This window comes from Monodon monoceros, unplaced genomic scaffold, assembly GCF_005190385.1.
Source record: "Monodon monoceros isolate NGI ecotype Baffin Bay Population unplaced genomic scaffold, NGI_Narwhal_1 Super_Scaffold_15, whole genome shotgun sequence".
Lineage (NCBI taxonomy): Eukaryota > Metazoa > Chordata > Mammalia > Artiodactyla > Monodontidae > Monodon > Monodon monoceros.
Genome location: NW_021703771.1, coordinates 85,241,119 through 85,266,507, shown reverse-complemented (window position 1 = coordinate 85,266,507; position 25,389 = coordinate 85,241,119). Strand labels below are relative to the sequence as shown.

Here is a 25,389-nt window from a genome sequence, read left to right as displayed (position 1 = left end):
AATTCAAGAAAATTTAAGAAACCTTTTTGAATAATATTATACCACAAATTGAACTAATTTAAGATACTTGGATTGGGAATCCCTGCTGCTGTGGACTGAATTATGTTTCCCCAAAATTCATATGTTGAAGCCCTAATCTTTACTGGGACTGTATTTACAGTAAGGACATAATTCAGGTTAAATGAGGTTATAAGAGTGGGCCCCTAATCCCATGGGATTAGTGTCCCCATAAGAGGAGATACCAGATAACTACTGTTCTCTCTCCACCATGTGAGAGCGGCCTCTCCAGAAACCAAACTCTGATGGAACCTTGACCTTGGGCTCCCCAGTCTCTAGAACTGTGAGAAAATAAACTGTATTTAAGCTGCCCAGTCTGTGATATTTTGTTATGACAGCCCAAGCTGACTAATATATTTCCTTTATGCTGTTACTTTTGGAATGTGTTTTCCTAATTGTGCTGTCATGTAACTGAATACCTGATAGGGTCTTCTGCATGGGCTTTTCAAGAATCCTGGATTGAATGCTTGTTATGGTCTGCTGGGAGTGTTACAGTAGCTAGTTTTGTGAATGCTAGTTTTCACAAACTATAACCTGTCAGGAATGTTCCACCACCTGTTGGTGTGTTCCCTCAGAATCATGTACATATTCCTCAGAACTGTTAGTGTCTTTCAGTGCTAACGTGAGCTTGGGAAAGTAGAGATTTACTTTTCCGAGTTTGAACTTCCATTAAACAAAAAATTTTTGAAACTTTAACAACAGTTGGCAGTTATGCTTTTTGTTAAACTGTATACGGGTCGCGTAGTTTGGGAACTGTATTATATTCCTTTTTACTTTTAAGTGGATTAATGTTAAAAATAATCCAACTTTCAAAGGAGTATTTACTATTTTTGCATAACAAATGCCACAAATTTAGTGATTTAAAACAATGCCCATTTATTAGCTCACGGTTCTGTGGACCAACAGTCTGGTGTTGTGTGACTTTTTTTTTTTTGCTTAGGGTATCACAAGGCTAAAATTAAGGTGTTCACCTTACTGAGTTCTCATCTGGAGGCTCTGGGGAAAGTTCAGCTTCCTAAACTCGATCTTGTCATTGGCAGAAGGCAGTTCCTTGTGGCAGTAGGACCAAGGCCCCCTTTCCTCGCTGGGCCCCCAGAGTTTGACTGCATTCCTTGATGCATGGCCCTCCGTCTTCAAGGCGGCAGTGGAGCTCTGAATCTTTCTTGTGCTTGAATCTAGAACTTCCCTTTCTGCCACCAGCAGAGAAAATTATTTGTTCTTCAAGGGTTCGTGTGATTAGGTCAGACCCAACTGGATAATCTTCCTATTTTAAGGTCAATCTACAATGTAACATAATCTAATCATGAGAGTAAGATCCATCATTTTCAGCCCTGCAAATTATGCAGGGTGTGTACACCAGAGGAAGCTCTTATGGGCATCTTAGAATTGTGCCTGTCACAAAAGGGTTTTCTGTAAGTGAATATGTCTGTGATTTTGAATCTTGATGATTTGAATAAAGAGGGACTGATCAAAGTATTTACTATGCAATCCAACTGACAAAAACCTATACATACGTGTTTTACGTTTTTCTAGAATGACTTAATCTTTCTAATGAGACAGTGTATAATACAGTTTCCCTCCATGATTTAAAAAATAGTATAGGGATGGGAATGAGCATTTTCTTTTGCTATGTATGATGCAGTGCAGTATTCCTGAGAAATCTAGTCCATTTGTAAATCTGTCATCAATATGAGTGACTTCCAAAGTGTATACCTCTTAGCTTCTACTTCCTTCTTCTGAGCTGCAGATTTATATTTCCTACTGCTTACTGGAAATCACCATATAGGTAATCTGATAGGCAACTGCATTTCAGCAGATCTCAAACCAAAACCATTTTCTTTTCCATGCATCTTTCACTAACTCCTGTATTTCCTATGACTGTCCGTTACCTAAGCTAGAAATGGTAGAGTCACCTTTGATGTATCCTACTGCTTCATTGTCTTTTTAATTTGTCACTAGTTCGTGTTGGCTGGCCTTACCCAGGATTAAAGAGAATTTTAAAACTTTATAAGGGTAAGGATATTGTTTGTTTATTGTATATCAACCACATAGATATGCTGGCTCATAATAGGCTCTCAATGAACACTTATTGAGTGAATAAATGAATCTCAGTGTTTAGAACTAATCATGTCAGCCAAACTCTGTGTTCAGTTAATGTACCTTACCAGCCTTGCAGCGTGGCTATCTGTCTGACTACCCCTCTTTCTACTCCTTTCTGAAGTCCCTCAGAGTTCACTTAGAGATTTGTCTTCAGCTGACTTTACCCCCTCCGCACGCTGTGAGCTGTGCTTATAGACTTGCCCATGGCCTCCACACCGCTCTGGCTCTCTCCAGTATCTAATTGGCTTAACCCGGGCTTTGGCATCCATCCCTGTGTGGTCCTGCCTTCCTGGAAGCTCTTGAACTACACCTGCTTTGGTCCCTTTGAGCTTAGTGTTCAAATACACATTCTGGTTAATACGGTGGTTAGCGAGACAATTTATGGATTTGATAGTTCTCAGTTTAAGCACTCATGGGTATGTATAAGATGTGTTACTATTCTGAAACACACCTAGATGAAATGATGGTCTTTAGGTAAATAAAGGTTTTGTGAAGTCAAATTACATTTAAACAGTAGCATGATTAGATACCTGTAAAAATCTTAAATCTCATAATATTTCTTGACATAAAGGTGCCCACTGTTTTGATGAAGGTGGATAATTATTCATTAATCACTTATTATGTGTTCAGATCTTTGCATGTATTGTGTCCTTGTGGAGTAGGTACTGTTGTTATTGGGCTCATCTTTGGTTTGCGAGGCCAACAAGGCTTAGCAGTTTAAGTGGCTTTTGCTTAAGGAACATAAGCCTGTGCTTCAGCGTACATCTGGTGACTCAGAACCTGGAGGACCAAGGTGTGCTGTCTCCCACAGGTTACTGTACATTTACAGGTGAACCTGAGTTAAACGGGTGAGCGTCTTAAACCCTTTGTGCTACAAGGTGTGTGCCTGAATGGCTGCCTCTGTTGTAGGCTTCTCTTTGCTGGTGTTGTTTTCTGAGTCAGGAGAAGGGTAAAGGTTGGCGTCTTAAGCCTTCCTTGTGGTTCTACTCCAAAATCATTGTTTTCCTCTATGTCTTATCACTTTGAGCAGCTGAAGTTTTTATTTGGCTTTCTCAGTTAAAGAAACTTTCATCGATATCCTCAGCCAAGGGGAAACATAATTTCATTTTGGTTTAGAAATACAGCAGTGTGGGATTTGCCTTCTGATAAATGCAAATTACAAACAATGAAAACGATGTCTTCTTTGCAGCCAAGGCACCCTTCAGGCTGTTAATTCACTTGAAATGAGCAATCAATTAGGTAGGTCAAAATCCCAGCAGTATGTTCAATTAAGGTTCATTAATTGACTCCTTTTTAGGGCATAGGCAAATCTTCTTTCAGTAAGAAGGTACTTGGGTAGGAAGGAATTATTTAGGTTATATAGATAGACAGATAGAAGGCAAGAATAATGATTACAAGGCATTTAAATATTTTTTTAGCTTTATTGAGGTATTATTGACTTACATGTATCTGTAAGGTATACAACGTGATGACTTCAGATATGTATTTATTGAGAAATGATTACCACGATAAGGTTAGTTAACACCTCTATCCCCTCACATAATTACCTTTTTGTGTGTGTGTGATAACTTTTAAGATCTACTCTCAACAACTTTTAAGTATATAATACAGTGTTGTTAATTACAGCCACAACACTGTATATTGGATCCCCAAAATTTACTCACTAACTCATCTTATAGTTGGACCCCGTTGACCAATATCTCCCATATCCCCGATCCGCGAGCTCTTAGCAACAACCAATACTCTCTCTTTGAGTCTGGCTTTTTTAGATTCCACATACAAATGAAATCATACAGTATTTGTCTTTCTCTGTCTTATTTAACTTAGCATAATGCCTTCAAGGTCCATCCATGCTGTCACAAAAGGCAGGATTTCTTTCCTTTTTATGGCTGAATAATATTCCTCTGTGTGTGTGTGTGTGTGTGTGTGTGTGTGTGTGTGTGTATCACATCTTCTTTATCCATTCATCTGTTGATGGACACTTAAGGTCGTTTCCATGACTTGGCTATTATGAATAGTGCTGCAAAGAAGATGGTGGTACAGATAGATCTCTTCAAGATAGCATTTATTTCCTTCAGATATATACCCAGAAGTAGGACTGCTGGATCATATGTTAGTTCTATTTTTAATTTTTTGAGGAAACTTCACACTGTTTTCCGTAATGGCTGCACCAATTTACATTCCCACCAACAGTGCACAAGTGTTCCCTTTTCGCCAACACTTTTCATCTCTTGTCATTTTGATGCTAGCTATACTAACAGGTGTGAGGTGATACTTCACTGTAGTTTTCATTTTCATTTCCCTGATGATTAGCGATATTTAGTACCTTTTTATGTACTCATCTACTGACCATTTGTATGTTTCCCTTGGAAAAATGACTATTCAAGTCCTTTGCTCATTTTTTAATTGGATCTGTTTTTGCTATTGAGTTGTATGAATTTCTTATATATTTTGGTTATTAACCATGTATCAGAGAGTTTACAAATATTTTCTCCAATTCTGTGGGTTGCCTTTTTGTTTTGCTGATTGTTTCTGCTGTGCAGAAGCTTTTCAGTTGGATGTAGTCCCACAATTTTATTTTTGCCTTTATTGCTTGTACTTTTGGTATCATATCCAGAATAACTTTGCCAACAACAATGTTAAGAAGATTTCTTTTCCCTGTGTGTTCTTCTAGATGTTTTATGGTTTCAGGTCTTACATTTAAGTCTTTAATGTATTTTGATGAGTTAATTTTTGTGGGTGGTGTAAGTTAGGGGTCCACTTTCATTCTGTGTGTGGTCATCCAGTTTTCCCAACCCTGTTTATTGAAGAGACTGTCTTTTCCCCATTGAGTCTTCTAGACTCCCTTGTCAAATATTAGCTGACTGTATATTTGAAGGTTTATATCTGGGCTGTCAATTCTGTTCCATTGGTCCGTGTATGTGTTTTTATGTCAGTACCATACTGTTTTGATTAGTATAACTTTGTAATAAAGTTTGAAATCAGGGATAGTGGTGTCTCTAGCTTTGCTGTTCTTTCTCAGGATTGCTTTGGCTCATTGGGAGTGGGTCCTATGAATTTGAGAGTTTTCTTTTATTTCTGTGAAAAATGACATGGCATTTGCTTTTATTTTGCTCCTTGTTTTTCCTCCTTGGTTAAAAAAGAATGATATCACTGGCTATGGGGTTTGACAGAACTCCAAAAAAGCATCTCATCTATTTGTTTTTATTATAACTTTGGAGCTATTTTAATGATATTGAAAACCATTTACATCTCTCACATAACCTTTATTCATTGCATATAAAGGACTTTGCCTTTCTAAATAAAGAAGCCAAAATGGAAATTAACTTTAGAGCCCATTAAACCCTTCCTTTATTTGATAAATGGCAAGAAGGAACTGCCGTATAAATCCTTATGTTTATAAACTCACATACACCAGCCCATTGTGGGGTAGAACTTTGACGTAAAGATTTCATATTATAGTATACACAGGGATCTGTTTCCAGAATTGGAGCTACATTATAGGTGGATTGAAGGGTGTCAGAATTAGAAAAGCATATTCAAGAAGTAAAGAAATTCTTGTTTTTCAGAAAACTTCATATAGACATTCAAACCGTTTGGATGGAAAAATAAACATGAAAGTAGTGTAAAAGAAAGCAACGAATCTCATCTGGTCTCAGGGAGGATTGGGAACTTGAGTGGGAGCTGTGGGCTACTGAGAGGTGGGGTCCATTGCTTGGACACTTGCTTTCCAACCTGGGTGCATCTGTGATCTTGCAGGGCTGGGCACAGTTTGCAGCAGCACATCTGCACATCTGTGAAATCACGTGAGAAAAATGATGACTCATGGATTAGTTCACTAATTGATGACGGTCCCTGTGTTGGGGATTCCCAAGACTACTTCTGAGTTTGGTGATTTGCTAGGAGGACTCCAGAACACATAGTCATGCTTATGGTTAAGATTTCTTATAGCAAAAGTGCCAAATCAGCAAAGGGGAATGGTGCCCAGGGTGAAGACGGGGTTGGGGGGGATCAGGCACGAGCTTTCAAGAATACTCTCCCAGGGGAGCCACACAGGACTCGGATAATTCTTCCAGCAACGACTGTGACAACACGTATGACGTGCTGTCTACTAGGGAAACTCATTAGAGACTCAGTACACAGAGTTCCTGCTGGGGGCTCCTCGCATAGGCACCCTCTGCCTGTCACTGTCCAGAATTGCAGACTCCCAGAAGGAGAGCAGGTGTTTGGCATAAATCATACTGTTTGCACAAGCAGGCTAGGCCCAGCGGCCGCTGGAAACACTCTCAGGGCCGAGTTCCCAGGTGCCAGCCTTGCAAGCAGCCTCTCAGAACAGTTTCAGGCCCGCTGTCAAGTCTCTTCTGCACGGAGCCAGGGACTGTGCTCCGTGGACAGTGGAGAATGAGACAGATCAGCTGTCCTCATGGAGCTTATAGTCTACCAGGAGAGGCTGACGTTTAATAAGAGAACAATAGGGCTTCCCTGGTGGCACAGTGGTTGAGAGTCCGCCTGCCGATGCAGCGGACGCGGGTTCGTGCCCCAGTCTGGGAAGATCCCACATGCCGCGGAGCGGCTGGGCCCGTGAGCCATGGCCGCTGAGCCTGCTCGTCCGGAGCCTGTGCTCCGCAACGGGAGAGGCCACAGCAGTGAGAGGCCCACGTACCGAAAAAAAAAAAAAAAAAAAAAAGAGAACAATAAATAAATAGGGACTTCAGCTTGGGGTGAGTGATTTGGAGTATGAGAGAATCACGGAAAGGGCAGTGAATGTAGAGTGTGTGGTCAGGGAAGTTGCCTCTGAGGAAGTTGCTTTGAAATTGGTGAGATGTCTCGCTTAGCCAGGTGAAGAGTGGGCAGACATCAGCAGGGACCACAGATGGGGAAGGAAACAGAGGAAGCATGGGGGAAAGTAGGATCTCAAAGTAGACTTATTTTCAGGGCTAGCCTGTGGTTCCAGGTGGTTTCTGCTCCAAAGATTTCTTCCTGCCTTCTTATCAAAGTCTGAGGTTTAGCAGTCAGATTTCTCAGTTTATAATTTGAGGTGAAATGTGTAATATCACTCCAGACTGGGAGGTAGCACTGATCAGTAGCAATCCCGTTAAAGTATGATAAGCTCAGATGGGGAAAGTGTCAAAAACAAGAGGCAATTTGCCTTTAAGAGGTAAGCTCTTGGGCTTGTAGCTTTGTTTCAACCTTAATTAGTGCTTTTGTGGTGAAGAGAAAACTAATTCAATTACTTCTCTGTGCTCATTTTCCTTTTTTAAACTTTGAAGATTAGGATTTATTTTTCAACCAATATTTATTGATCATTTACTATGTGCCAGATACATGATGCTCTGGGGCTTCAGTGAATTAATACATGCCACCGTTGTAGCATAGAATCATATGCAGAGAGAGCGTTGAAGTGAGGCCAGCCGTGATTAACGAGGGCTCTTAGCTGGTTTATCCTTTTGTGAGGGAAGGAAATTAAGTGGTTGGAGCAGAGGTAAAGCGAGATCAATAACCAGTAGAGAGAAGGTGTACAAAGTTTGTGTTGGGGAATAAACACAGAAGGTCATGCTTAGAAGCATACACATGCAACCCAGGAGAACGCTTACCTGTAACTTGTGTGAACACACACACACGCACAGACAACTTCACAAAGCGTTGCCACTGAGCACCGTGACTGTCCGCCACTGCTTAGTATGACATGAGATATCTTGTTTTAACTTGACAGATTTTGTTATTAAGGCACGAAAATGATTACTGTACATTTAGAATATTTGCTCTTTAAGACATGTGTTTTGGAATTGTCTTTTGAAGCTGATGAGAATTATTTTTGCAGTAAATTGTTATATATGCCTCTCTCCTGGATAGTTTGAGAATGTGATGACACCTCAGACTATAAGGCGGAGTCCACTGGATTCCCCTCTCCTGAACCTCCAGATCCAGTTACAGAAGCTTTTATATCCTAAAAATTTCTGCCTGATATTGAAGTACAATTTGGTTTCCTAAAATGTTAATTCTAGTTTTGTCCCCTGGGTTCATACATGGAAAACAAAAAACAGAAAAGAAAAACCAATCCAAATTTCTTAACCTTTTTTACTTAACAGCATTCAGATTAAGCAGTAATAGTGTCCACCAGGAATCCTGTGCTCCCCCAACTAAGCATTTGTAGTCATTCCCTGACTCCTCACGTGACATGCATTTCAGCCCCCTCACAGTTCAGGTTATTCTTTGACAATTGAGCTAATATAGCACAATATTTAATAGCATGAGAGGTTTTGTTTTGTTTTGTTTTGTTTTTGGTTGTTGTTTTCTTTTTTTGGTGGTATGTGGGCCTCTCACTGCTGTGGCCTCTCCCGTTGCGGAGCACAGGCTCCGGACGCGCAGGCTCAGCGGCCATGGCTCACGGGCCCAGCCGCTCCGCGGCATGTGGGATCTTCCCGGACCGGGGCACGAACCCATGTCCCCTGCATCGGCAGGCGGACTCCCAACCACTGCGCCACCAGGGAAGCCCTGGTTGTTTATTTTTAATCAAATGCTATGTTATGGTTGAATTACGACTTTAAGAATCTGAAAATTATTTACTTATTCTTCACGCCTGGAGTAAACATAGGGAAATTATAAAATTGAGACAATTATTGTGATCAATCAGAGAAAGCACTATTAGTAATGTATACCTTAGAATTTTAAAGTATACGGTTTCTTCTAATCTAGCCGAGATGAGCTACAGTGAGATGATGGGGCAGGAGAAGACTTGACGGTAAGACCCCTAATTTGAGAGGAAAGAATTCTTTTAAGATTGAGAAGACCTGAGTTAGGGTAACATAAGGGCACTGTGGAATGGGGCTCAGGAACCACAGCTCAGGAACAGGGGTGGGTGGTGGGAGGGTGCTGGGCTTCTGCCATATGTTTTTGACTGCTTTTTAAGAAAAGAATACAGACGTGTATTGGGATTTTTCTCCACAAATTAAGATAGCAGAATTAATACTTGAAAAATTGTGCTTTTTCTTATTTCTAACAACAGATCCTTTAGTACTTATAATTAATTTAAAAGTATCCCTCTGAGTGAGAAAAACAATAGTTCTTTAGCCTCTGATTTGAAAGTGATTTTCTAATTTTTTATGAATATAAAGATGGTAAGATTTCAGAAATAAAAAGTTCTTCAGCATGTAGATACCCACTTTTAGAATAATAATTTGTTATAAAGACACATTTACAGGTATATTTGAAGTGAACCTAAATGTGTATCCAGTTGGTGACAAAATCAGAGAGAAGAATATTCCAAGTGACTTTAAAATATAGTAATTTGTACATTTCTAGTGAGATATATACTAAAGGAGAAAAAAACCCCACCTTATCTGTTTACAGCACTCATACTGTTACATGTGTATTGTATGATAAAACAAATGAGTAGTTGTGTAATCTAGTCTGTCATTCCTGGAACTGAAACACCACTGCCCACCAAAAGGAACCAGAGATCCTAAGGAAAATTGTCTGTATCCATATCTGGGGCAGAAAATGTACAAGCTGAACCTGAAACACCCTATCCTCGCAGATTGTAAGGAAGCCGTCAAGAGCTACTAGATTCTTGTCACAGTGACTAGGGAAGCAGCTTGAAGAGGCTCCTTCCACTGGCCAAAAGATAGGACAGTTTGAGTACCAGCAAGGAAAATAATTACAATGGAAGAAACAGATCAAATTTGTTCAAATCTGTGGGTTCATAGTAGTAATATTTTTAGTTCCTCACCTACAGGAGAATGCTACTGAACCAACTCATTGTGAAAACTGGTAAATAAAGTGGAACAAATTTATCCTGTCTTACCTCAATGAACTAACCAAATACTAGATGAGGTGAAGTTTCTCTTTGTATTATTTCAGCTAGTACATGGAAAAGGCATTATAGAATTAGGAAACCACCATTTTCAAGGCATAATGAATCAATAGCTCGTAGATCATCAGTGCTGCTAATGTCACAAAGAGAGACAGCCAGATGGTGTCAACCTTTTGACAGAAGAATACAATGCTGCTTATAAAAATTGACTACTCACCTCCATGTTGAACCTCAATCTGCTGAGGTCTCTAGATCTAATTTCAGTTTTCAGGAAATGCAGAGGGAAGATGAACATGCTAAACAACACAACAGGGATACGGTCAGAAAACTCCAAACTCTAGAAAACCATAGAACAAAAGTTCTGTTTTCTTCAGTAATAAATATATGGGGAAAACAAAAAAGATAGAGGGGGAACCTATAGGATAAAGAAACTTATGAAAATACTGAACAACTATAACTGCAGCATGTAGACCTACCTGGGTCAAGGTTTATGCAAACAACCTGGTCAAAAAATATATAGAAAAATGGTACAGGTGAACCTATTTGCAGGGCAGGAGTAGAGAGGCAGGCATAGAGAATGGATGTGTGGATGTGGGGCGGGGGAGAGAGGGTGGGATGAACTGGTAGATTGGGATTGACATATGTGCACTGCCATGTATAAAACAGGTAGCTAGGGGGAACCTGCTGTATAGCACGGGGGGCTCAGCTCGGTGCTCTGTGGTGACCTAGATGGGTGGGATGCGGGGGAGGGGTGAGAGGGACCTACAGGAGGGAGGGGATGTATGTATACATACAGCTGATTCACTTCGTTATGCAGCAGAAACTAACACAACGTTGTAAAGCAACTATACCCCAATTAAAAAATATATTGAGAATTAGAAACTCAAACACTTGGATATTTGATGGTTTTAAAAATGATTATTAATTTGTCTTTATATGTGATAATAGCATCTTATAACCTGTATGCAGGCAAAATATTGCATAGATGAGAGAATCTAGTTCATTAGTGGAAATGAAGTATTTTTAAATATATTGGTTCAAATGTTCATGTTACCTTGGAATAGACATTAGTATCTATCTGTGTGATTCACTGTGGATTATTGGTGGCAAATTTTTAATCACTGGATGCTAGTGTGTGCTAATGACAGCTGTGGTCTGATCCCACTGCTCTCATTGGGTTTGTTTCAAAGAAACACTAACCAAGTCTTTTACTGACATAAACAAAATGTACAGACCATGGGAAGCTATGGAAACATTAAACCAAAGTCAGACAAAAACAAAAGAAGAATGATTTCATCATCCATACATCTGCCATTTTCCAGGAGTGTGGATAATTATTTCAGTGTCTTATATTCTGGGTTGGTCCTGTGTTGGCCCAAAGGTCCTTTGCAAAATTGCATGTTAATAGGAAGTAAATATGGATAAAATATTAGAAAAAAGTGCTTTTGTTGGCTAAGAAAGTTGAGCATACTTTAAACGATAAAACAAAAAATGGACATTTTAGAAAGTTTGGAGTTTTAATGCTAAAGAAATGAAAAGTTACAAACCTGTGATTTGATTCTGTGGAAAATCCAAGAATTGGCTCTCATACAGGTGAAAAATGACTTTTTGGTACTATCGATACTAGTAAATGTACTCAGCAAAAATGCTGTATATGGATTAGCTCATTGAATTATTATGACACTGTGAGATAGATATTATTGTTCTCATTCCTATTCAAATCCCATTCCCATACAAATAAGAAGCCAGGCTGAGAGAGTTTAGGTGCTTTGGCCAGGCTCAGGCCCAGGTGAATAGGTGAAATGAGGAAACTAACTTTTGCTTTTTATCACTTTTAATCACCAAGACATAATGACTCCCCCTGCCATTCTCATGTTGAAGGCGGTAGTTATTTTCATGAAATGTGAACGGTAACTTGGGGAGAAAAATTGTAATTAGGTATTTTGAGACATTTGAGATATCAAGCTATGTAATAACATTTGTACTCTAAAAGGATTTTACAACCAAAATGGTCTATTTTCCATCCCATTCTCTCCTACATACTTAAATCCAGGATTTGATTAATTTCTTTAGAAGTTTACTTAGACATCACAGCTCATTTATGACTCAATTGATCTTTAAAAAATATTTTGAGTAATTTATACAAAATAAGTGTCAAGGAGTGGGGAGTTATGCTTCACCTTCTTGAGGGCAGAGTATCTGCATAAATTATTTGGAATTCTTCTGTATGGAAGATTTGTCTACTCTCCTCTGTTTGTTCATTTATTTATTCAGTCATTTATTTATATCAGTATGAACTCATGGATTCTCTTAGTCCATTCAGGCTGCTATAACAAAATACCACAGACTGGGTGGCTTACAAACAACAGAAATCTATTTTTCACAGTTCTGGAGGCTGGGAAGTCCAAGGCCATGGTGCACCTTGGTTGAGTGAGGACCCTCTTCTGAATCACAGAGTTTCTATGTTCTCGCATGGTGGAAAGGGGCTTGGGATCTCTTCAGATCCACTTCTATAAGGCACTAATGCCATTCATGAGGGTTCCACCCTTTGCCTCTCACACCTGGCAACCAGTGATCTTTTTACTATCTTTTTCTATAATTTTGCCTTTTCCAGAATGTTGCATAATTAGAATTATACAACATGCAGCCTTTTCAGACTAGCTCTTTGTACTTGGTAATATGCATTTAAGGCTAACCCATGTCTTTTCATGGCTTGCTAGCTCATTTCTCCTCGTTGCTAAATAATATTTAATTATATGGTTATGGCACAACTGATGTATCCAACTTGCCTTTTTTAAACCTTTTTAATTTTTTAAAATTTTATTTATTTAAAAAATTTTATTGGGGTATAGTTGATTTACAATGTTGTATTGGTTTCTGTTGTACAGCAAAGTGAATCAGTTATACATACACATATATCCACCCTTTTTTAGACTCTTTTCCCATATAGGTCATTACAGAGTATTGAGTAGAGTTCCCTGTGCCACACAGCAGGTTCTTATTAGTTATCTATTTTCTGTATCGTAGTGTAGTGTGTATATGTCAATCCCAGTCTCTCAATTTATCCCTCCCCCCCTTTCCCCCCGGTAACCACTTTTGCAGGACATCTTAGGTATTTCCAGTTTTGCTTGATTATCAGTAAAGCTGCTCTAAACATTCACATGCAGGTTTTGTGTGGGTTAATCACTTGGGTAAATACTTGGTAGTGTGACTGCTGGATCATATGGTAAGATTATATTTAGCTTGGTAAGAGACTGCCCGTCTTCCAAAGTGACCACCATTTTGCATTCTTACCAGCACTGAAGGAGAATTTTTGTTACTCCTCATTCTTGCTGAAACTGATAGTAGTTTTTTTGGATTTTAACCATTCTCATAGGTATGTAGTGGAATCTCATTTTTGTTTAACTTCAACTCACAAATGATCATCTTTGCATATTCTTATTTGCCATATCTATATCTTCTTTTGCAAAGTGTCTATTCAGCTCTTTGACTCATTTTTAATTGCGTTTTTTTCTTGTTGAGTTTTTTTTTTTTTTTTTTGCGGTACTCGGGCCTCTCACTGCTGTGGCCTCTCCCGCTGCGGAGCACAGGCTCCAGACGCGCAGGCTCAGCGGCCATGGCTCACGGGCCCAGCCGCTCCGCGGCATGTGGGATCTTCCCGGACCGGGGCACGAACCCGCGTCCCCTGTATCGGCAGGCGGACTCTCAACCACTGCGCCACCTGGGAAGCCCTCTTGTTGAGTTTTAAGCATTCTTTGTATATTTTAGATACGGTTCCTTTATCTGATATGTAATTTGGCAAATAGGACTTGTATAATATGCACTAAGATGAAATGAAATGACAGTGAGTCAATTATGCCTTTATATTTTCAGCCTGGGTTTCTGGAAAAAACGGAGAGTAATAGTAACAGAAAACAGAAAGTTGAGAGTTAAAATCACTTTGGGAATAAGTGGGAAGGAGATGACTCATGTAGTTTTGAGTCAAGATGGAGCTTGAGGTGATGGAAGAATTTCCAAACTAGAGATTAAAAATATAATAAGATTTTGCTGTCATCATCATAGATTATTGTAGAGAAAGCAGAAGTAAAGAGCAAATAGAAGTTAGGGTAAGAACCATATTGTGTCACAAAAGTGATAGAAGGAAGTTTTAAGAAGGAATCAAACGTTGAATATGTACCACTATGACGGACATAATGAAAGTATGAAAATTGCTTTGTCTTCTTGAGGTCAAGTCAGCTGTCAGCTTACTTCTATATTCTGTGCCTTTTGTATCTGGGGACCCGAACTTGCTTTGTCAAGAGAGCTCTCTCTCTCTTACTTTAATGAGTCTCTTATCTTTAGCACCTTGTAGAATTTCTCAAATTGAATTTTACGTCACTGAGGCTCTTTTGCAGGGTGAACATGGGCTGGATCTTGTTTGTTTGTTTTTTTTATCTAATACAACTACATAATTATATATATTTTATATATATATGAGAGATCTGTATATCTATATAGTTTAAATTGATTTTTTAAATACTGAATTCATTGAAATAAATCAGTTGCCTTCTCAATAACACCGGTCTGTTGTAGAATCATACAGTTGTGACTTTAGTCCCCAGCAGAATTAATTAATATGTATAAATTCTGTGCCTTGTCTGTGCTAGAAACATGCAGCCTATTCCCTGAAGTCATAAAGATATACTTGCTTTTTCTCTTTTCTGCATCTAAAAGTACAATTTTCCATTGTCTTTTTCACCTAACCATCCTTAAGGATGGTAATTTATTGAATAATTCACAGAGAGTGTACAGTAGTACAAATAATTACAATCACCAAGTAATAATTATTGATAGCCTATTTGTGATTTTGAGTTGTTTAGTGAAATGGCATACCAACGTGAAGCATCAATTTGAAAACATGTAATTTTATATTTTTTTAAGTGAAGATATGTAAAAGTTCTTTGCTTGAAAATTCTGTGTATATTCAGCCGTTATTATTAGACTATGAAAATTATTTCAGTGAAACTGACTACATATATTGAATATCAATGAAAAAATGTCGAGTATTTTGAACTGAACATTAGTTTTATCATTGGATTTAGTGACCCTGAGAAAAAGGAGAATTTGTGTTGTAAACAGTAAAAGATAAGAACTTATTCATTAAGCATGTTTTTTAGCACCTAAACTGTACCAGTGCTTTATTCTCCCATTTGATACTGTTGCTAGAGTTTCACTTACCTTAAGTCTTAAATCTATGATAATTACTTACAAAAAAGTGGAAGCACTTTGCAAGGCTTAACCGAACAGCAGTGGACTACAGCATCAGTTCAAATATGACACTGAAATTTACTGTTGCAAAACAGCTGTGTAACATGATGCAATAGCTATAGTTTAAAATTGCTAAAGTTCTAACTTTACTTTTTTCCCCCTACTTTTTCATAGTGGTAAAATATAAATAACACACAATTTGCCATTTTAACCATATCAAGGATATAATCCAATGGCACTAATTATACTCACTATGTGTGCAACCATCATTCCTGTCTACTTCTCAAACTTTGTCTTTACCCAAAGCAGAAATTCTGTACCCGTTAAGCAAATAATTCCTCATTCTCCTCTCCCTCGGCCCCTGGATGCCCCTAGTCTACTTTGTCTCTATGAATTTACCTGTTCTAGATATTTCATATAAGTGGAATCATATAATGTTTGCCCGTTGTGTCTAGCTTATTTTATTCACTATATCATTCTTAAGGTTCCTCCATGTTGTAACAGAACTTCATTCCCTCTTATGGATGAATAATAGTCCATTGTATGTATATACATCTTTTAAAAATATTTCTATGCTAAATCAATCTGCATAAATGTCATTTTTCTATATCTTTGATGTAAATGAAGATTTCGTATTGATTAATTTTATTCTTTTCAATTCTTTTACAGGTTTGACAGATGAAAAAGTGAAGGCATATCTTTCTCTTCACCCCCAGGTATTAGATGAATTTGTATCTGAAAGTGTTAGTGCAGAGACTGTAGAAAAATGGCTGAAGAGGAAAAACAACAAACCAGAAGGTAAGATCTCATTCAGATTGAATATGGATTATTTTCTATTTTATAGTGACAAAAAAGGTATTTAATACATGCTAGAAAGTAAAATATTAGTAGTTTAATTCTGTAAGAATTTTATTGTGTTTAAAAAGATAACTTAAAATAAGTTAGAATGAGGGGAAACAAATACAAAAGGATGATCTTTAAGAAAATGCCTGGCAAAGAATTGAAAATTTATTTAGATATGACCACATTGAAAAATGCAAAAGTCAATATTAGACTTGATTTTATTTAATGGTTATTATTGATTATAAAAATACTCTTTATATATTTCAAAAATAGAGTTATATTATTATATTTTGCAAAATGAATTATTCAAACAATTTTTGTATGTGCACAGTAGGAAAAGAACTCTTGACTTGCATTAGACATTTTATTTACACTCATAAACTTAAGATGTGGTTATATTTATGGAAAAAAGAAAGGTGGACTCAAAAGGAATGTGAAATCAAATAAATTTCCCCCCAAATTGAATCTATGTTAATATATTGGATTTGGTTATTCTGGTATAATTTTAATTTTGGATTTAAATGAATTTATATTTGGCCAATCATGACTTCTCATTTCTATGAATGTTGCTTTTATAGTGGAAATTAAAATTTATATATGATTCTAACTACATGGAGAAGTTTTATATTAAAAAAACCAAAATATTTACTATTTTTCTGTGTAAAAAAATGCTACATTTAAAGTTCAAAAATGACCATTATTAAAATATTATGCTGTAAGACCTATGCTAATAGCGTGCTGCCTAGAGCTGATTTTCCTCACTCTACAGATGAAAGTTTCTATAATTTTCTTACATAATTTTTATAATAAAAAAGAGGTGGATGTTTTTAAAAAGAGAGTTTTTGGTATTGAAACACAAAGTTGTTTTTAAAGTGTCCATGGGTAGGTGTGAATGTGTATGCATGTATGTGTGGATTGAGAGGGAGGGAAAAAGGGAGAGAGGGAGAGAGAGAGAGAGAGAGAGAGAGAAATATACCTAAATCAGAGATGCATATTCTTTTCAAAAGGATCGTGGCATTAATAGTAAGAACAAAGCTTGACATGGCATGTTTCATCTATGACAAACCTTACACATTTCGAAACAGTTCTAGATGTCTGAAACTTTCAGAAGTGTGACTGAGTTGTACTTAAGGCAACCTGCTCTATAATGGTGGACGGTAATATAATGCAAACATATATGCTGCCAACATTGTTAATCAACTACACTCCCATGTAAAATGAAAAGTTAAAAATATATATGATGTCTCTGAGATATGAAATTGAGCGTAGGTCTTAGAAAATGAAAAGAATTGCATGCTGTTTTAGTGTTACAGTGATAGTTAACTTTTAAAGTTTTATAAATATTTGAATGTCATTCCACATCTCCCGAATCTGTTTTCTATATTAGTTAACCAAATAATACTTTAAACCTCTTAATACATATACTCAAGAGTTAAATGATTATTAAGAATAGCAATGTGTAACTGAAACAATACTCAGTTATGCTGGAAGAAAAACTTGTCCTTATAAGGAGATGATTTTGACAGTGACCCTGTGCCGGGCTAGAGACTGTTGATGCCACCGAGAATGTGAATGAATCGTCCACTCGGGGCTCACTGTCTAGTGGTGGGGAAAGGCATAGAAGTAACCACAGCACAGAATGCATCAGCAGTAAAAAAGGATGCAAGCAGTTTGCAGTGGAAGGGCATTAAAAGGGATCTTTAATTCTACTGCTGTGGTCCAGTAAGACCCTTTTTACCTCCTCTTCCAAGGAGTTTATCACAAAAATGTATCTCATTACATCTGCTTTATATCCAGTGAGATTCTGTAGCATGGCCCCTGCAGACAGTTTAAAGGCAAGGTTTAGCACTAAACTTGTGTGAGTAGCATGGAAAAAGCATTGCCCAGTCTTCTTTGCGATGTAGAAAGCCAGTTAAATATGTTTAATTCATTTACATAGTCATTGATTAAAGTAGTGGTTCTTTGAACCATCTCCTTTCTTTTCCCTCACCCCGCCCTTCTCATTATTATCCCTTCATTGAAAATGTCTTGAGGAAGAAAATTTTTGTCAGGAGGATTTTTTTTTTTTTTTTTTTTTTTTTTTTTTGCGGTACGCAGGCCTGTCACTGTTGTGGCCTCTCCCATTGCGGAGCACAGGCTCCAGACGCGCAGGCTCAGCGGCCACGGCCCACGCGTGCAGCTGCTCCACGGCATGTGGGATCTTCCCGGACCGGGGCACGAACCCGTGTCCCCTGCATCGGCAGGCGGACTCTCAACCACTGCACCACCAGGGAAGCCCAAGGTCAGGAGGATTTTTAGGGAGTGTTTCTATTTCCAATGTATGGACCCAGGAACAGAAAGTGTGACAGCTAGAAGGTCTTGGAGAATATTTTGTTGAAAATGAGAAAAGCCCATCCAAATTATTTCATTTTGTGTCAGTTTAGTCAAAGAAAATGAAGTAAGGAAAACTGCCGGAATAAGTAATTTGCACAACACTTTGTACATTATAAGTACTCAATAAATATTTATTTAATTTATTTTTTTAAACACTGATAAACCAGCCTCGTATGGAAATGATCTACATTATGGGGACAGAAAATCGTGTAAAGGCATATTCTGCTTAGAGAAAGATCCTATATGAGAATTCAAATTTTTAAACAAATGAATATAGGGGTGATTATTTAAATTACAAAATTATATTTGCCTTTAAAATGGTCAGCTTTCAGACTGCTTGCACGTGTTTCTTAATGATGACTGTGCTATCCAAAAAGCTAGTTTTTCTTCAATCATTTAGCATTTTATTCAGCACCTACTGTTTGCTTGGTGCTCAGAAGGCAAAACTTAAAAAATAGAGAATGCACGACATTTTATTTAAACTATGGTAATATTTATAACGGACTAATATTGCGTGACCATAGAGCAGTTGTAATTCTCAAGACAGCTCACATATATTGACCCTTTACATCTGGTTGAATTAATGAAGGTTAAGTAAGCTCATGTTCATTTGGCAGATGTTGGAACTGTGCAAGGGAAGCTAAAGGGTCACTAACGGTCCAGCGTTTATCACAAGAATGTGTCTCATTACATCTGCTTTATATTCAGTGAGATTCTGTAGCATGGCCCCTGCAGACTGTTTAAAGGCAAGGGTTAGCCCTAAACTTATGTGAGTGGCATGGAAAAAGCATTGCCCAGTCTATCACGTGTACCTGTAAATGTCAAGTAATTAACAATGAAAATGTTAGTGCTGTCAGCTGCCTTCAATGTTTACAAGAATGGTTTCTTTTTTTACCCAAAGAATATAGTTACATTTTTTCACCTCTCCATGATTCTGGAGATGGGATTTAATTTTCATTCAGATAAAACTGTTAGATATTTCATACTGAGAATTAGTGGGATTTAATTTATGCCCCCCAAACCTATTATATACAACCTAATATATGGATTAAGTAGCATTTGCCCTACTTGGTATGTAACATACAGTTTCTATGCTAGTGTATATAATGTAGCAGGATATTAAGTTAACAGAGCATGAATTTGCCAAAGCACACAATGTTAGAAGACTTCAGTTAGTAAGACTAAGTAAGCAGTGATGTGTTAACTATTAGGACATACCAGGAATAAGAAAAAACACATAATTGAAATAGTTTACTTGGAACTTCATTTGGGGCACTTTCTCTCTTTTCCTTAAAATTGCGTTGTCTCAAATGGTGAAATTACATTTTCACATAGAACTTTCATATTCTTTTTCATAGTGGAAAACAGAAAATGTGTTGAGTGTTGCATGCCTTAATCTAAATTACAAATAAACGTGAGTTCACCATCTGGTAACTAGAAGGGGGATAAAGTTAATATTAATTCATTTGTAAAGAGTTACTTGATGTATTTCGTTAATTCTGTTAATTGTACATATTACTGTTAAAGGTGTATCTTTAATATATTCTTTTTGAGAGTGTTTGGGCTCCTTAGCAATCCAATCAAGTTGATTGGGATTTTGATAATTTCAAAAGATTAAGTCAGGGCTTCCCTGGTGGCGCAGTGGTTGAGAGTCCGCCTGCCGATGCAGGGGACACGGGTTCGTGCCCTGGTCCGGGAGGATCCCACATGCCATGGAGCAACTAGGCCTGTGAGCCATGGCTGCTGAGCCTGCGAGTCCAGAGCCTGTGCTCCGCAACGGGAGAGGCCACAGCAGTGAGAGGCCCATGCACCGCAAAAAAAAAAAAAAAGATTAAGTCAGATCATCACAAATATTTTTAGTGATTATGAAACTAATTCAAATAAATTTAATAGCTTTGTTATAGACTAGATTGATTTCTGAAGCAATTTTTATATTATCTGTAAAGATCCTATCGGTGGTAGCTATTATTCTTTCATTCAACATTGTTAACTACATTTCCTAAATAAAAATTTTGTTTGCAAGGGATTCTAACTAATGAAAATGTTATGAGCTAATGGAGTTTTGAAAATACTTTGTTTCTGTTTCTTTTTATAAAAATTGTATTTGTTAATTGCACATATTATAGATAAAGATGTGTAATAGAAGTCATTGCATCTATTTAATATAATTTTTTCGGCATTTAAAATTTTGTTTCATATAACGCAGATTTTTAAAAATAAAATAAAAAGCCTGTGAAAGATAAGTGATATAACCATTTCTCTGTGTGTGTGTGTGTGTGTGTGTGTGTGTGTGTGTGTGTGTGTGTTTTAATCTACCCCTTAAAAGCTTCCTGAAGATTTAACATTGGTCTGGATTATTTGACCAAAGGTTGAATAATCATTTTTAGAAACATTCATTTGAGTGGTGAGTTGTAGCTGGAATGTGACCAGGTACTACTCATTTCTCTAGCTACTTATTCAGCATGCCAGTTGACAAAGATCTGTGTAGTACCTACTATGGGAGTGTAGTTGGAAAACAAGGAATATAAATTTGATTCCCTCAAGGTCACTTTCTGATAGAGGAAAACAGATAATAAACACATAAGCTAAGAATAAGATTTATTTCAGTATTTGTTGACTGTGTATATTTGAAATCATCTAGCATAAGGTCTAGCAAATAGAAATTTTTAGGAGAATTAGATTTGTTTGAGATTTTAAAATCCACATTGTTTGCTTTTGGATAGACAGAGCCTATGTTTTATATTAAGCATGTGTGCCTGTCCATCTGTCCTGTCCTGGGCTCTTTGTAAGTCGCAGGAGCACTGTTTCTCTGTTTACTGCCCTTAAGGGACTCATAATCTTGTGGTGTGGAAAGAAGATATGAAACTATGAGAGTACAGCAACTGAGGGTGTATAATCAAGTGTTAAATTGTGTGGTATAGTTTATCAAGACAACACTTGTGAGAATTGGGGTCATTAAGAGGTATGAAAATTGAGAAGGCTTTTTGTAGGAATTGGTTTTTGATTTAGGCAACTTGTTCCCCAGATCACCGCCAACATCACTTGGGGACCAGTTAGGAATGCCATAGGTTGGGTCTTAGCCCAGACCTCCTGAATCAGAAACTCCTGTGGTTGGACCAGCAATCTGTGTTTTAACAAGCGCCCACTGCGGCCCCGGCCCCGGCCCCAGCCCCCATCCCCGGCCCCAGGTCCCCGGTATCTGATGCAAGCTAACACTTGAGAACCACAGCCTTGGGCACTGGGGTGGGGGCCTGTGGAGGAGTAAGTGTGGTGCTGCTGGCGAGCAACGGGAGAAAAGGCAGGGCTGCAGGACTTGCTGGGATTTCCTTCTTGGAGAGGCTGAAGAGGGAGGATTTGTCACAAAATTCTGGGTAGAAGCAAGTTGATAGAAAGCAGTAGGGTGGTCGAAAGCAAGTTGGCTAAAACAGCTCAAATAGAAGTTTGGTTAAAGAGAATACGTTCAGTCACTCTTCTTTTCTTTTTAAAAAAGTTTCTGGATTTTTGTTTGTTTGTTTGTTTGCTTTTGTAGTGCTGGCAGTTTTGATATGCTGTGGAGTCGTTTGGTATAGATTTTACATCTTGAAAATATTTTTTCTTATTCTAAGAATGGGAGAAGTTGCTGTTAAAATTTTTGTCTTTCTACTCTCATTTTATTTTAGCTATTTATTCATGTTCTGCATTGACTGTAATAGGAAAAGCAGAAACAATGTAAAAATCCAAAATAGGTGTTTAATTGATAGCTTTGCTAAAGTATGGTGAGTTGCAGAGCTACGTATATTATCACCTTTTTGCAAGATAATAATCACCTATAAATGCATAGACAAAGAGCTAGTAAAATATATGTCATTGTGGTTGTTTTTGGGGATTTATAGGTGTGTTTATATCCTTATATGTGTTGCTGTTATAATAAGAAATAATTAGAAGAAATATTAAAAGAAAGTTTTTAGAGTTTTTCTTATATGGAGGGTTTTGCCCCAAATTTCAGTACTTCTAATTCAGTTTAAACCAATTATCCACTGCTTGTTTGGCTACTTTTCTGTTGCAAGGAATAATAAACATTTATTCTATATTTACTAATCCCTTTATTATTGGCTTTTCCTCCCCCTCCCCCATATGTTACCTTCGGTGACATAGGTTATCACATAGGAAGTTGGTGGCTGAAATGGGGTCTAGCAAAGCACACAGCTTAGTTTTTTCCCAGAGTCATCATTTTGGGTTGACAAATTATTTTACTCAGATTTACCAAATATCTTCTATATGTTTAGCATTTGCTAATAAGCATCAGACATGAATTCAGTTGTAATGGAATTTGCTGTCTAAAGGGGGCAAAAAATATTAAGTAATTTGACCATAATTATTTATATCAGTTATAGAAGTTGTTTCCTTGTGATGAGAACTTTTAGGATCTACTCTCTTAGCAGCTTTCAAATACCATGCAGCTGTGGTAACTCTAGTCATCATGCTGTGCGTTGAATCCTTAGTATTCACTTATCACATAACTTGAAGTTTGTACCTTTTGATCACTTTCACTCAATCTCCACATCCTAAATCAGTTTACAAAGTGTTACGGTTGAAAGCTTTTTCTTGAAGGTCAGGCACAAGACAAGCTTGCCCACTCTCACCACTTCTATTCAACATGGTACTGGCAGTCCTGGACAGAACAATAAGGCAAGAAAAAGATACAAAAAGCATCAGAATTGGAAAGGAGGATGTAAAAGGGTCTCTATCTGCAGATTACATGATTTTATATATAGAAAATACTAAAGACACTGCCAAAAAGTTGTTAGATCTAATCAGCTAATTCAGGAAAATTGAAGAACACAAAAATCAGTAGTGTTTCTGTACACTAACAATGTATTATTTGAAAAAGAATAAAACAATCTCATTTACAATAGCATCAAAAACAATAAAATTCTTAGGAATAAATTTCACCAAGGAGGTGAAATACCTCTACTCTGCAAGACACTGATGAAAGAAATCAAAGAAGACACAAATAAATTGAAAGGTGTACTGCGTTCATGGATTGGAAGAATTGATACTGTGAAAACGTCCATACTACCCAAAACCATCCGTAGATTTAACGCAATCCCTATCAAGATTCCAGCGGCAATTTTTTTATAGAAGTAGAAAAAAAATCCTAAAATTTACATGAAACCATAAAAGACCCTAAATAGCCAAAGAATACTGAGAAAGAACAAAGTGGTAGTTATCACACTTTATGATTTCAAGGTATAGTACTTAAAACAGTATGGTACTATATGAAAAAAGACAAATAGATCAATGGAATAGAATCAAGAGCCCAGAAATACACCCAAACATATGTCAACTAATACTTGACCATGGAGCCAAGAATACTAAAAGGAGAAAAGACAGTCTTCAGTAAATGGTGCTGGGAAGATTGAGTTTTCACATGTAGAAGAATGAAACTTAGACCCCTATCTTATACCATTCACAAAGATTAACATAAAATGGATCAAAGACTTAAATGTAAGACTTGAAACCATGAAACTCCGAGACAAAAACACAGGAAAAATAGCTCCTTGACATTGGTATTGGCAATGATGTTTTAGATATGACATCTCCAAACACAAGCAACAAAAACAAAACTAAGCAAGTGAGACTACATGGAGCTAAAAGCTTCTGCACAACAAAAGAAACAATGAATGAAATGAAAAGCCATCCTATAGAATGGGGAAAAAAATTGCAAACAATCTGATAAGAAATTAATACATCAAAATAAGTAAGGAACTCATTCAATTCAACAACAACAACAGTAAAAGAAAAAAAATAATCCAATTTAAAAATGGGCAAAGGACCTGAATAGACATTTTTCCAAAAGAGATATGGGAATAGCCAACAGGTACATGAAAAGATGTTCAACTTCTGGAATCATTAGGGAAATGCAAATCAAAACCACTTCACACCTGTTAGAATGGCCATCATCAAAAACACAAGAGCTTTGGGACTTCCCTGGTGGTCCAGTGATTAAGACTCCATGCTTCCACTGCAGGGGCATGGGTTCGATACCTGGCCAGGGAACAAAGATCCCACATGCCACGTGGTGTGGCCGAAAAAAAAAAAAGGCCAAGAGCTAACAAATGCTGGCAAGGATGTGGAGAAAAGGGTATCCTAGTGCACTCTTGATAGGTGTCTAAACTGGTACAGTCACTGTGGAAAACAGTATGGAGTTCCTTAAAAAAATAAAAATACTATTATCATAGGATCCAGCAATTGCACTCCTGGGAATATATCTGAAGGAAATGAAAACACTCTGTCAAAGAGATATCTGCACCCCAGTGTTTTCCTGCAGCATTATTTACAATAGCCAAGACATGGAAGCAACCTAAGTGTCCACTGATGAACAAATAAAGAAGTTGTGGTATGTATATACAACAGAATATTATTCAGTTATTTAAAAAAAGGGGAAATCCTGCCACTTGTGACAACATGGATGGACTTTGAGGGTATTTTGCTAAGTCAGAGGAAGACAAATGTTGTAAGATCTCACTTTTTTTTAATGTTGAATCAAAAAAAAATAACTGAAAAGGAGACCAGATTTGTGGTTACTAGAGGTTGGGGGTGGGGTGATGGGAGGGGGGATTTGGATGAAGGTGGTTAAAAGGCACACATTTCCAATTATAAGATAATTAACACTAGGAATGTAATGTAAAACATGATGACTATAGTTAACCCTGGTATGTGATACACCAGCTGTTAAGAGAGTAGACTGTAAGAGTTCTCATCACAAGGAAAAATTTTTTTTTCTTTTTTTCTTTTTTTAAATTTATATCTATATAAGATGATGGATAGAAACTAAACTTACTGTGGTAACCATTTCACAATATATGTAAGTCAAATCTTTATGCTGTATACCCTGAACTTGTATAGTGCTGTATGTCAATTATATCTCGGTAAAACTAGAAAAAAATCTTTTAAAAAGGTGCTAAAAAGGAAGG

At 37.3% G+C, this 25,389-nt stretch overlaps 1 protein-coding gene across 1 annotated transcript in view; it reads left to right on the top strand.

Moving 5' to 3' along the window:
* Window positions 1-25,389, top strand: part of PDE10A (phosphodiesterase 10A) — a 317,828-nt gene that overhangs the window by 117,841 nt on the left and 174,598 nt on the right. The window contains exon 2 of the mRNA XM_029223680.1: window positions 15,887-16,015. Within this exon, the coding sequence (XP_029079513.1) occupies window positions 15,887-16,015 (129 nt within the window). The remainder of the gene's footprint in view (window positions 1-15,886; window positions 16,016-25,389) is intronic.